This window comes from Schistocerca americana, chromosome 1 (assembly GCF_021461395.2).
Source record: "Schistocerca americana isolate TAMUIC-IGC-003095 chromosome 1, iqSchAmer2.1, whole genome shotgun sequence".
Lineage (NCBI taxonomy): Eukaryota > Metazoa > Arthropoda > Insecta > Orthoptera > Acrididae > Schistocerca > Schistocerca americana.
Window position 1 is genome coordinate 1,040,261,453 of NC_060119.1, and position 13,694 is coordinate 1,040,275,146.

The 13,694-nt window shown below is 44.5% G+C and overlaps 1 protein-coding gene across 1 annotated transcript in view; it reads left to right on the forward strand.

Moving 5' to 3' along the window:
- Window positions 1–13,694, forward strand: part of LOC124549386 (phospholipase B1, membrane-associated-like) — a 107,164-nt gene that overhangs the window by 15,964 nt on the left and 77,506 nt on the right. Inside the window, exon 2 of the mRNA XM_047125241.1 lies at window positions 3,464–3,677. Coding sequence (XP_046981197.1) covers window positions 3,464–3,677 — 214 coding nt within the window. The remainder of the gene's footprint in view (window positions 1–3,463; window positions 3,678–13,694) is intronic.

A 13,694-nucleotide genomic window follows, 5' to 3' on the forward strand; every position in this document is an offset into this window, starting at 1 on the left:
ATGCCACAATAAGTTTCAACAATCTTCTTAGTTAACCACAGAATAAAAGTCATACGTAGCTTGGGGCTTGCAAGTTACGAGCTGGGAAGCTGTTCAGCGTGAGACGACGAACCCACCACAATTTTGCACGTCAAGGCGCCCAATGATCGACACCGCACATCCGGCGCGCGACAAAAGACAAGGGCGGCGAGCACGATGAGGTCCATACACCACGGTTAGGGACACAGGCTTGTTTTCAACGCAAGTTGGCTCGTTGAACGCCGACCGGAGACTCTCTCGTCACACGTTCACCCGAAAAAACGCCGGGGGAGCAGTCAAACATAGCAAGACAGCCAAATATCGATATCAGGGACGCAATTAGAGCACCCTACCGCCAGTCGCCACGGCTCAGGGTGGTTTCGTTCATGCCCTTCTGCCAGCCCCCGAGGTCATTTCGTGTCGATTCTGAGCGGCATGGCTCTGAAAAGTTTTCCTCGGTCACCCACAAGAGAACCGCGTGATTTAGACGCTGGGTGTCGCGGTGCTGACCTCCATCACAGAGACTTCAAAAGAAGGGGTGAAATGTGAGTAAGAGGGACTAGACCTCCTCGTCGTCTGAAAAGTCAACAGTGGCGCTGGGCAGAACTGTGATGAAATGTGGTGCCAATGCGACATTTATTAAGTCACCTTATAGCTCACATGAACTTCTGGGATGTGGCCTTTTTTTCGCATCTGTCGACACCTCTCTGCTTGAAGCGTAGCCGAACGGGAGAGTGACGCTGCAGTGTGCTGCGCTTTTCCAGTGGTACAGATGAAGGATGCAGGCACATTTGAGCCAAATTTCAAACTTACGTGTTGCAGTGGGAGACAGTTTTGAGGTTTCGAAAAAGTGTTCCTTTAGTTTAGTTGTGCAGTATGTGAGGTAATGGGCGAGTTGTGGTGCCCTGGAAATATTTTAAGTTCAGAATTGGCGGCCACCGCTCGGGCCACTCGGCAAGCTGCGGCTCGTTAGCAACTGCTAGATGCCACACAATGGCCGGACCACATGGTCCAGCCGACCGCATGGCGGGGAATTCCATGGTGACGCTGTGTCGATGAAGGAGACGTGCCGGGAGTGCCAAAGATGGCAGACTTCGTGAAACGTTAATGCCAGACACTTCACAGTTCGTATAGATATTAATAGTAGCCAGATGAATCATAATACCTCAAAAAGAAACATGTACGTTACCATGATTTGCACGACGATTCTGATGGTGCAATCAGATTTTCAATATCTTTATTAGTTTAAAGTTTAGTATCTGACAATAAATTATACAAGTAACACTCAGCAACGAATTTCCAAGATCTAAATGGTTCATTCGATTTTGTCGATCGACATGTCTTTAGAAAGCTGTTAGTCTAAACCTAAATTGGTATGAACTACAGGCATGTAACTTGAATAGTACATGAGTTATTGGAGGTCAAAGTGGCCGATTACTATTGATCGCATCAGGCCGTAAGTACTCCACAGTTGCACAAAAAAACGGGAGCAGCATGCTTATAAATATATTTATTCGGCTATGTATTTGTATATATCTGATATATATTATTCAGGAAGAAATTGGTCAGTTATTTACTGTGTTTTAGAAAGCACAGAAACATTAGGCTACTGGCTTACTTCTGTTCTATTCCTTTGATATATGTTTATTTAATTTGTCCATGTATTTAATATTGTGTCTTAGAGCGTGTTTATGGTCCAGCCATAGGAATGCTCATTTAATTTCAAGTTATTTAAATGTAAATCCAGTATTTCGAATGTGTTTCATTGTGTTTGTGAGTGTGCAGACAGGGCGGAAGCACTCTAGTCAATCACAGCGATCGTTCCAGAAAGGACACGTGGAGAGACTGTATGGAAGTGGGGGTGGAGCATCATTTGGAGAGAGGACAGAGAAGGTACTGGACGGCACCAGCGACAGGGGTTGCGGATAAGACTTGGAGAGTGGAGCAGTTTGTGCGTGCTCGTGCCGACTTAAGCACTTGTGAGAAGTCTGTGGCTTCTGCAGTGAAGACGTAGTATGCATTTAGAAGTGAATATCTCACGAGCTATGTTGTTGTTCATAACTAATGACGTGAAGTAGGAATCTATTGTTTCCTTGTTATTCAATTGCTGGAGCACTGTCACCAATATGTGTTTGCAGTAATAAACGGCATTCTTAAAGGAACTTCCGCTATCGTACTCGTCATTTATGGTCGTTAAAAATAGTACCTGCAGATTTTATTTAACTGCAGTCTTTCATTCACAAATTTCTACGTCACATTCAAAATTCGCAATTGCCGAGTGATAGGAACCTTCGACCATGATTCGAGTCATGTGTATATTCATACTGTATACTGTAGACTTTTAACAAATTTCTCAGTTTTTGTGCGAGTTATCTCGTGGGCAAATGCACCACGAAACTACTGAGAGTTGGCAATACTCTCTTAGGATTTAAAGGTTGGCTACAGCGCGCATACACAAGCTCTGGAATCTAAGATATTGTTGTCGCGCTTCGCAGCGCACGGATTAACTAGTGGCAGTTTGGAAGCCAGTGTAGGAGCTCGCCTGCTGTGGTGCGCACGTATGTTGGGCGAGGGGTCGTCGCCGAGCTGCCGTACCGCTGTGTCCGCCAGCAGCGACACAGGATTTGGTATTGAGTTGATATCTTTTATAATTTGCAGCGCGCTTATTAATTTAAAGAAAAGGGTTTGTGTATGTGCGTAACAGCAGACGGTAATTTTGATAATGATAGGAGTTGAATTCTTAACGGAAACCATTGTTAGGCGAATAGATTAAGTATTGATTTTTGTCATTGATTTCTTTTGTAATTGTCAGGGAATTGTTTCGCTATGTATTTAATTGAGAAGTATTTCAGTCTGTCTCAAGAGTTTGATTCATTTGTAATATTGCTTTAATGCCACTGGAGGCATATTTACTTACGAAGCGACTATTCAAAGAGCTTCTAGCGTTTTGTTACTTGAATGAGAAAGAATCGCTTTCAGAATACAGTTTTTTTTTAAAAAAATGGAATTACTTGTTTGGGTTATCATTTATCGAGTTTAGATTTGACCAAACCCTTTCTCTCGAATTATATGTAGTTGTAGTAAGCAGCAGCGGCCGCAGCAACAGCAGGAGCCGCCATAGAGAACATGCATTGCACTCAGCATGAATAATAGGTTATTTTATGTTTTTGTTAAATGATGGAATGCAGCAGATCAAGCAGTGGCAGCAGAAAGACGAAGTAAGTTATCTGTTGCGCACAGGACCAATAAAAATAAAGTTTAGGCGATCTCTGTAATAGTAAAGTTAACAAGAGTTCAAGCACGAAATTTTCAGTAGAAAACACGAGATAAGAAGATCTGTGCTGTTGCCGCAGCTTGACGAGAAGGTTCCGTAATTCATAAACTACGCCGTGCCACGAGCGTTGGAGTGCCCCTGTTGACTGACTGCCGCGCTCTTCTGCCGCAGGCGCTGCAGCCGGAGGTCCCCTCGGACCGGCCCTTCCCGTGCGACACCCGCCTAGGCCGCTCGCCCTCCCCACCGGACTCTGTCCACCGCCTGAGGCCCGGAGACATCGACGTCGTCGCCGCACTGGGCGACAGCCTCACCGCCGGCAACGGTATCCTAGCTGCCAACATCATGCAAGTGCTCGCGGAGAACAGGGGCGCCTCCTGGTCTATTGGTAAGCACTCCTCTCTCTGTGATGTAGTTAAGGTCGTCAGTGACGAATGTAGCAAGTTGGTATCCTGGTACTGACAGAAATTTCTGTCGTACAGATTACTGGCCCCCAGAGGTACAATTGCTGTCCACCTGATAGGAAACAATTTTCTTGGAGTGAATCCCATACCTGCACGCAGAGTCTCATGGAACGTGATCTTCTGAAGCGCCCCGAGTACAGTCAATAATACAGGGTGTTTATAAATGAATATCGGGTTGTAACGCTTTATAATATTTATTAAATTAAACTTACAGCGAAAAAATGATATGTCAAATGAGAGAGCAACAGTTTTACCAAGAAGTCGGCCGTGGTGGCCGATCGGTTATAGGCGCTTATAACGGATCTTTTACGTTGGGGGATAATTTTTTTTGTTAGATGTTTTCGTTAAATAGCTGAATAAATTGTAATTAGGAATAATTTAACTAAGCAGAGTAAAGAACATAAAGCCAAAGGGATGTTCATTGAGCGGACATTGTCGTAATTAACGTCATTGCGTTGTTCGGTTGTTAAAACAAGGCGTTTGTGTTCCGTTCTGCTGTTCGGTCGTGCGCGTATCTGGAAGGAAATACACTCCTGGAAATTGAAATAAGAACACCGTGAATTCATTGTCCCAGGAAGGGGAAACTTTATTGACACATTCCTGGGGTCAGATACATCACATGATCACACTGACAGAACCACAGGCACATAGACACAGGCAACAGAGCATGCACAATGTCGGCACTAGTACAGTGTATATCCACCTTTCGCAGCAATGCAGGCTGCTGTTCTCCCATGGAGACGATCGTAGAGATGCTGGATGTAGTCCTGTGGAACGGCTTGCCATGCCATTTCCACCTGGCGCCTCAGTTGGACCAGCGTTCGTGCTGGACGTGCAGACCGCGTGAGACGACGCTTCATCCAGTCCCAAACATGCTCAATGGGGGACAGATCAGGAGATCTTGCTGGCCAGGGTAGTTGACTTACACCTTCTAGAGCACGTTGGGTGGCACGGGATACATGCGGACGTGCATTGTCCTGTTGGAACAGCAAGTTCCCTTGCCGGTCTAGGAATGGTAGAACGATGGGTTCGATGACGGTTTGGATGTACCGTGCACTATTCAGTGTCCCCTCGACGATCACCAGTGGTGTACGGCCAGTGTAGGAGATCGCTCCCCACACCATGATGCCGGGTGTTGGCCCTGTGTGCCTCGGTCGTATGCAGTCCTGATTGTGGCGCTCACTTGCACGGCGCCAAACACGCATACGACCATCATTGGCACCAAGGCAGAAGCGACTCTCATCGCTGAAGACGACACGTCTCCATTCGTCCCTCCATTCACGCCTGTCGCGACACCACTGGAGGCGGGCTGCACGATGTTGGGGCGTGAGCGGAAGACGGCCTAACGGTGTGCGGGACCGTAGTCCAGCTTCATGGAGACGGTTGCGAATGGTCCTCGCCGATACCCCAGGAGCAACAGTGTCCCTAATTTGCTGGGAAGTGGCGGTGCGGTCCCCTACGGCACTGCGTAGGATCCTACGGTCTTGGCGTGCATCCGTGCGTCGCTGCGGTCCGGTCCCAGGTCGACGGGCACGTGCACCTTCCGCCGACCACTGGCGACAACATCGATGTACTGTGGAGACCTCACGCCCCACGTGTTGAGCAATTCGGCGGTACGTCCACCCGGCCTCCCGCATGCCCACCATACGCCCTCGCTCAAAGTCCGTCAACTGCACATACGGTTCACGTCCACGCTGTCGCGGCATGCCACCAGTGTTAAAGACTGCGATGGAGCTCCGTATGCCACGGCAAACTGGCTGACACTGACGGCGGCGGTGCACAAATGCTGCGCAGCTAGCGCCATTCGACGGCCAACACCGCGGTTCCTGGTGTGTCCGCTGTGCCGTGCGTGTGATCATTGCTTGTACAGCCCTCTCGCAGTGTCCGGAGCAAGTATGGTGGGTCTGACACACCGGTGTCAATGTGTTCTTTTTTCCATTTCCAGGAGTGTAGTTACGATTCGATGTTCCGACAAAAGGGGTTAACGTCAGTGTTAATTTGAATTGTGGGCGACAGGATTAGTTTTGACAGATACGTGAAAACGGACGTAACGAAAGTTGTTCGCATATCATCCTTGAACGTGACTTTTTATTTAATTAACGATTGCGGGCTCATTAAAAGCTATTATCTCATGATTAGGATCACTCCCTCTTTCCTCCTAGATAGTGATCATTCATTAACATTTACGTCATAAGAAAAATAATTATTGATAAAAGTGATGTTAAATGACAATTCCGTTAGTGTGGGACCGACGTAATATCTCTGAAATGACATTGATATATAATTTGTTTTAAATACTGAACTGAGATAGGAAGTAAATTGAAATTAGCGAACATTTGATACTGAGACTATAGAAGCAGAAGCGCTTAAAGTTTCTCTTCTCTAAAATAGCAAAATAGGTACGAACTTTAACTCAATACTCGACATTATGTATTGCAAACACATTAGCATTTCATACTTATTTTGACGACGATCTGTTAAACAAAGGAACGTTGAGTCTCTGTACGGTAATAAAATTAAATCTAAAAACATAATTAATAACGGCGAACTCCGCTTTAACAAACTGTATTGCGTGTCGTCATCGGGCAATAACTGCTCAACCCTGGAGACTTCTGTGGTGAAATTAGAAGTCGGGCATATAAAACAAACTTAAAAATCCACTCAAGCTACAGTGGAGTCGGCACAATACGACGTGGGCAGTTATATGCTTCAGTCTGGAACCGCGCGACCGCTACGGTCGCAGGTTCGAATCCTGCCTCGGGCATGGTTGTGTGTGATGTCCTTAGGTTAGTTAGCTTTAAGTAGTTCTACGTTCTAGGGGACTGATGACCTCAGATGTTAAGTCCCATAGTGCTCAGAGCCATTTGACACATTAGATAAATTTTATCGTTCCACTTCGTTCACATTCCTATGGCTAACTTAGGTTTTCAGTTGTATTAAGTTGCTGCAAATCGCCTGTGAAAGAATTCGCAGAATAACAAATTTCACTTTTAAAAGAAGACCTTAGTTCCACTTTAGTTGCGTCGATTTATTGTTCACATGTGGACAAGTTTTGAAATTACATTCCTTTTCATCATTTATCGTGTCGGAAAATAAAGAGACACTGGAAGAGACGCACACAGTCGTAAATAGTGCTCAGAGCCGTTTGAACCATTTTGTTCAATGTGAGCACCATTTGTCACAAGGCACACATCAAGTCTATTGCCGAGTTGGGCCTTTCTTTTTTGGTGAACCTACCGTAACTGGCACTTCTTACTTTGAAACACTACAGCAATGGATCTTCCCTCAGTTGGAAGAAGATGAGCCAGAGAACTTCATTTTCCAGCAAGATGGTGCGCCACCTCACTGGCATAGCGAAGTACGCGATTGGTTGAACTTCACTGTACCCAAGCGCTGGATAGGCCGCAAGGGGCCCAATCACAGGGCTTGCTTTGCATGGCCTCCACGTTCACCCGTCCTAACGTCATGCGATTTTTCCTTTGGGGCTTCATCAAGGATCGTGTGTACGTACCTCCGCTACGAGCAGACCTCCCTGAATTGAGAAACAGGATTGAAGCAGCTTTTGCTACAATCACTGAAAACACACTTATCAACGTTTGGGAAGAACTCGGCTATAGAGTTGATGTGCCGTGTGACAAATGGTGCTCACATTGAACATTTATAAGGTTCTTGGCAAAACTGTTTGAGTTGATCTTTCATTTGACATATCATTTATAGCTGTAAGTTTAGTATAATAAATATTATAAAGCGTTAAAACCGCGATATTCATTTATAAACACCCTGTACTTCTCAGTATTTCCTGATGCGTAATAACATTGATCATGTAGGGGTAGACTGAGAGGTTGTGCAGTAATATTGAAAATATATTGAAATGTATTGCGCTGCCTTGACATATTGTGTCGTCTGTGCGAAGTACTGACATTGTCTTCCACAGTCCCTCGTGTGCTACGTAGGACAAGCAGGTTAGATTAGTTTAGGTTTGTTGGGTGTGGAAAGAGCATTATTGTTAGCGTGCATCGAAATGAGTAAATTATTGTTGGCATTGTGGAATGTTAAGGCAGATCAGTACAAAAACCGAATTTTAAGAATGATGCACATACTATTGCATGATACTTGTCCGTAAGTATATCTCAAATTCTAAAAGGTGAAATCGCAATTCTATATTTCAAGTCTTGGAAACAATTGCCTGTAGCAAGGTATCGTAGCGTAATAGATAAGTGCTGACTTGCTGGAACGGCATTTTTTTTTTATCGATATATAGGCGTCCATTTATCTAAGCAGGGGTGGAGGCCGAGTGCCTGTGTGTGAGGAGGTGAATCTATGGGGAGAAACATTTACAGTAATGAATCAAATGTTGGATTATCAGCACACTTTTTTTTAACCTCAATTCTCTGAAAAAATTTTCATGAATGATATTTGACGTTTCTTGAGCCAGTTTTTTATCCTCTTTTTCTTTCCCGCTTGCGACAAAGTAGAGCGATCATCACATAAGCAGCGTCTTTATCGTTCAACATTCCGACCAAAGTATTATGGCACTATAATATTGAAAATGTAGCTGATGATGTTATTCAGTAGTCTCGCGAGAACATCAATAGTATTGCACAATATTCTAGTGCAATATTATTAACGCTGTCGAAAGTGATCCATCCGTTGGAGGGAAATGCTGAGCTCGTCGACAATGTCGGTACAAGGGATAACTACTAGCACCAGTCCTGTGACTGGATCAACAACAAAAACGCAATCACGGGCCCGACACGTGCTTATCGACCGATACATTTATACATTTAATGCATTATCTGCAGGACGGAGGATGATAATAGCAATGAACGTCCACAGAAATACTGCCCAAGAGGAATAAAATGAGTTAGTGCTCTTTGTCCTCTCACCCAGTACTCCATATGTGCATATAATCGGGAAATCGGGAAGTTCGAATGGTATTTCAAGCGACGAATATGACACAGATAGACAAAAACTTCCTAGGACAACATGAAACGGTGTAGCTTACTGGGGGAAGTAAGGTGTTGGTTAATAAAATGTGACATCTGCACCTTGAAAGATATTTATTTATATACACAGATCAGTGTCATTACTGAACTATTATATTTTCTTGTTTAACATAACTTTAGCAAATATGACAAGTGTGGGAGCTTCAGTAAGTTCGGTATAATCCGTCAGTGCAATAATTAGTATAATAATTAATTACTAAAATATAAAACTGGTTGACTTTAAACTCTGCAGTAACTATGCTCCCGCCTGTATTAGATAAACACATCTGCACTACAACAGAGGAAAGAATCTTGATTACACGGATTACATACCAATAAAACCAACGTAAGAGAAAGTTTGACCTTCGCTCAGATCACGCGGTGAGCTGTAACTACAGAATACTACAAACAGTGACAAATAAAAACATTTACAAGTGTAATTCGAGATATAAGATCCCACTGACTGCTGCGACATGTATGGGCACAAATATTAACTTGAGCGAGATACCCACAATGATGAAACACATACAACAGATGTTCAAGGACTGGTGCCCAACCGAGTAATGGCTATTCACTTTACGATTAAACTTGCAATTAACTTTCCAATTAAGTAAGAAAAATGTTAAGCCAATGAGCAATCATGTCAATAAATTGAAACCAAAAGCGCCAGCTGGCTTCCACTAACAGAATATTTTTATCTAACCCAGCACAAGTAACCCCAGTCGAGAAAAGTGTGTAAAATACAACCAGTTAAGATTCTTAGTAACATATACTTGCTCTCTGGACAGTCTGATCAAAATTATAGGAATACGATCGAAAACAGAATGCCCGAATGGGCTAAATTAAAATAAGAAAATCTGGCTTGTCTGCACGCTAACACGTGCTGTAACCAACTCACAATCTTCGTAAATTATCCACAATACACGAGAGCAAATGACGCTGAGGCACATAAGCGTATGTTCAAATCAGTTTCACGAACGTAGCTGCCGGTAAATATTTCTTAGCAAGTGGAATAAGTGTAGCACAGAGTACCGGCACCTGATAGCAGAAAATGAGATGCCCATCAAACACAGCCGTATGTCTCCACCACTTCACCCTGCCCGTGCATCCGCAGGGAACAAAACAACAGGGTCGTCCTAAGTACGTCATGCAATTCGAGCGTCGTGTTTCCCATCAACGCCGGCTTGGCAATGTAGATATCCGTTCGAAATACGGCCCGATTCTGGCACGCGCTTGTAGCCTTCCGCGCCCACATAACAGCTGCCCGATGACCTTACTCCATTCAGCAGTGAGCAACAACTGAAAGCGAGTCGACTCTCACGGGCGTGAAGTCATCGTGCCGTATCGCGCATATGTCGCCTTGTGGCAGAGAGGTCACATTATGCTTTCGATTAGACTTGAAGGCGCGTACCGCTCAAACTGATACGCACAGATTCGTAATTTGTCAATATTTTTTTTCTCTTACGCACCACTTTTGAGATCTGCGGCATCTACTATTTACACTTGAGTAGCACTGCACAAACCTTAACGAGATGCAAGATGTACTGGGTGATTACATACATGTCTAAAAAAGGTTTGCATTAACCCGGTTCCCAGAACTCCTGAAGATAGACGTTGACTGTGAATATTGTACCACAGACACAGTACCTGTGACTGATCAGAGATGTCACTAAAACCGCCCAAGTATATAAACAACAATGCATGAGCAGCGCCTATTAGACGGAGGGGGTCCGATAGCCGACCACTACCAGTCATTCCATCAGGAAGGAGGTACACGGTTCGTGTTGCCTGTAGTTCAACCATGCCTAGACGATCAATACCGCGATTCGTTCGCGTCCGCATTGTTACTTTGTGCCAGGAAGGTCTCTCAACAAAGGCACAGGCGTCTCGGAGTGAACCAAAGCGATGTTGTTCGGACATGGAGGAGATTCAGAGAGACAGGAACTGTCGATGACATGCCTCGCTCAGGCCGCCCAAGGACTACTACTGCAGTAGATGACCGCTACCTACGGATTATGGCTCGTAGGAATCCTGACAGTGACGACACCATGTTGAATAATGCTTTTTGTGCAGCCGCAGGAAGTCGTGTTACGACACAAACTGTGAGCAATAGGCTGCATGATGCGCAACTTCACTCCCGACGTCCATGGCGAGGTCCATCTTTGCAACCACGACACCATGCAGCGCGGTACAGATGGGCCCAACAACAGGCCAAATGGAATGCTCAGGATTGGCATCAGTTCTCTTCACCGACGAGTGTCGCATATGCTTTCAACCAGACAATCGACGGAGATGTGTTTGGATGCAACCCGGTCAGGCTGAACGCCTTAGAAACACTGTCCAGCGAGTGAAGCGAAGCTGTTTTGGGGTGGCATTATGTGAGGCCGACGTACGCAGCTGGTGGTCATGAAAGGCACCGTAACGGCTGTATGGTAGGTAAATGCCATTCTCCGATCGATAGTGCAACCATATTGGTAGCATATTGCCGAGGCATTCGTCTTCATGGACACAATTCGCGCCACCATCGTGCACATCTTGTGAATGACTTCCTTCAGTTTAACATCGCTAGAGTGGCCAGCAGGTTCTCCAGACATGAACCATATCGAACATACCTGGGAGAGATTGAAAAGGGCTGTTTAAGGGCGACGTGACCCATCAACCACTTTGAGGGATCTACACTGAGCCGCGCGGTACTAGCCGACCGGTCTGAGGCGCAGCAGTCACGGACTGTGCGGCTCGTCCCGGCGGAGGTTCGAGTCCTCCCTCGGGCATGGGTGTGTGTGTTTGTCCTTAGGATAATCTAGGTTAAGTAGTGCGTAAGCTTAGGGACTAATGACCTTAGCAGTTAAGTCCCGTAAGATTCCACACACATTTGATCTACACCGAATCGGCGTTGAGGAGTGGGACAATCTCCCTTGATGAACTTGTGGATAGTATGCCATAGCCAATACACGCACACATCAATGCAAGAGGACGTGCTACTGGGTATTGGAGGTACCGGTGTGTATAACAATCTGGACCACCACCTCTGAAGATCTCGTTGTATGGCGGACAACATGCAATGTGTGGTTTTCAAGAGCATGCAATATGTGGTTTTCATGAGCAAGAAAAGGGGTGAAAATGATGTTTATGTTGATCTCTATTCAAATTTTCTGTTCAGGTTCCGGAACTCTTGTAAATGAGGTGATTCAAAACTTTTTTTGACGTGTGTAATTAATGTGCAGCTACTCACAGCGGTCCACTGTAGTTTGTAATTATCGTATGGCAGCGAAACTTGGCAGCGAAACTAGTCTAATGCGTTAATCTCAAACCGAATTATGCTGAAAAAAATTAATCCCAATTGTGATCACCAGGTGCAAATCTGGCGCTGTGAATGCAAGAAAGACGTAGATAAATGTTTCCGTATGTAATGGATTAAGGGGGGACGGTGGCACTGATATTTTTGTAAATCCATATCTTTGCCATTTTTTTGTTCAATCTCATTGAAATTTTGCACATTTATGTATAGAGATCTAATACAATTTTTAAAAAAAATTCGGAATTTTTAATAACAATCTAATGCAGTGAGATAATTTTGTATTTTATATTGCATTATTATTTTAAGGTACACTTTTTCATAATTTCGATGCAAATTTTTTTAATGGTGTAATAATCTACACTAATAGGTGTACAATTAAGTGCAGTAACTTTTTGATAAATTGATGCTATTATTTTCTGTGATTATTGGATTCGAATATTTTTTACAAGCAAACTTTTCAATACTTCATCAACCACAAAACTGTGTACAATATCTCGATTAAAATTTTGTTCCACTTAAATATTGCTTCAAACTAAAAGAATACGTGTCCCAAATTCTATTGCAATCATTCCAGTAGTTTCTGATAGCTCACGGGTCATGCGTCGGTGGGAGGATGAATGGCTGGAAGTGACTGACAATAAGCTCCGTATAGTCAAGCCCACAACGCGTGTGTGGTGTACTTCCTTTCAGCCCCGTCGACGGGACGAGGTTCTCCTCACTCGGCTTCGAATAGGCCACAGCCCTATGACGCATGGCTTCCTGCTCCGGCGAGAGGACCCTCCAATGTGTGGTGCTTTCGGCGTCCAGGTCACTGTGCGCCACGTTTTATTGGATTGCGTTTTATTTTCTGACCAGCGGGTCGCGGCTGACTTGCCAGGGGACCTGCCATCTCTTTTAGGCAACACTCGGACGAATGTGGCTAAAGTTTTAAAGTTCTGTGCCCTGTCAAATGTTTTTACTAAGATTTTAGGGAGAGGATTTTGATTTGCTCACTGTGTGACTAGCTCGCCCATATTTTATGTAAGTGGCCAGCCAATAACAATTTCCTGTGACATTCTTGTTGCTATGTTTCCCCTTTCCGTAGGTTTTACTTTCTTAGGTAGCATTTTCCTTCTTTTCCTGCTTTGTTTGAGTGTGTGCTTTAGTTTTCTTAGGTCTGTCCACATTCGTTCCTTTTAATGTGTGTCAGGGCGCTGATGACCTCGATGTTGAGCGCCCATAAGCCCCAAAACACCACCACCACTGTTCCTGAAAGCAGAAAACCTTAAGTTGCAGAAAAATCATTTTAAAGTTTGCATGAAATGTAAAAAAAAAAAAAAAACTATCATACCTTAGCTAAAACTGCTCATATCCATATTTCATTTCTTTCTCATCATCCTCTACAGCTCTTTTAGCTTATCTGCTCCTTTGTTAGCCGGCCGAAGTGGCCGTGCGGTTAAAGGCGCTGCAGTCTGGAACCGCAAGACCGCTACGGTCGCAGGTTCGAACCTGCCTCGGGCATGGATGTTTGTGATGTCCTTAGGTTAGTTAGGTTTAACTAGTTCTAAGTTCTAGGGGACTAATGACCTCAGCAGTTGAGTCCCATAGTGCTCAGAGCCATTTTTTTTTCTTCCAAGTCCTTTGCTGTCTCTGACAGAATTACAATGTCATCGGCGAAC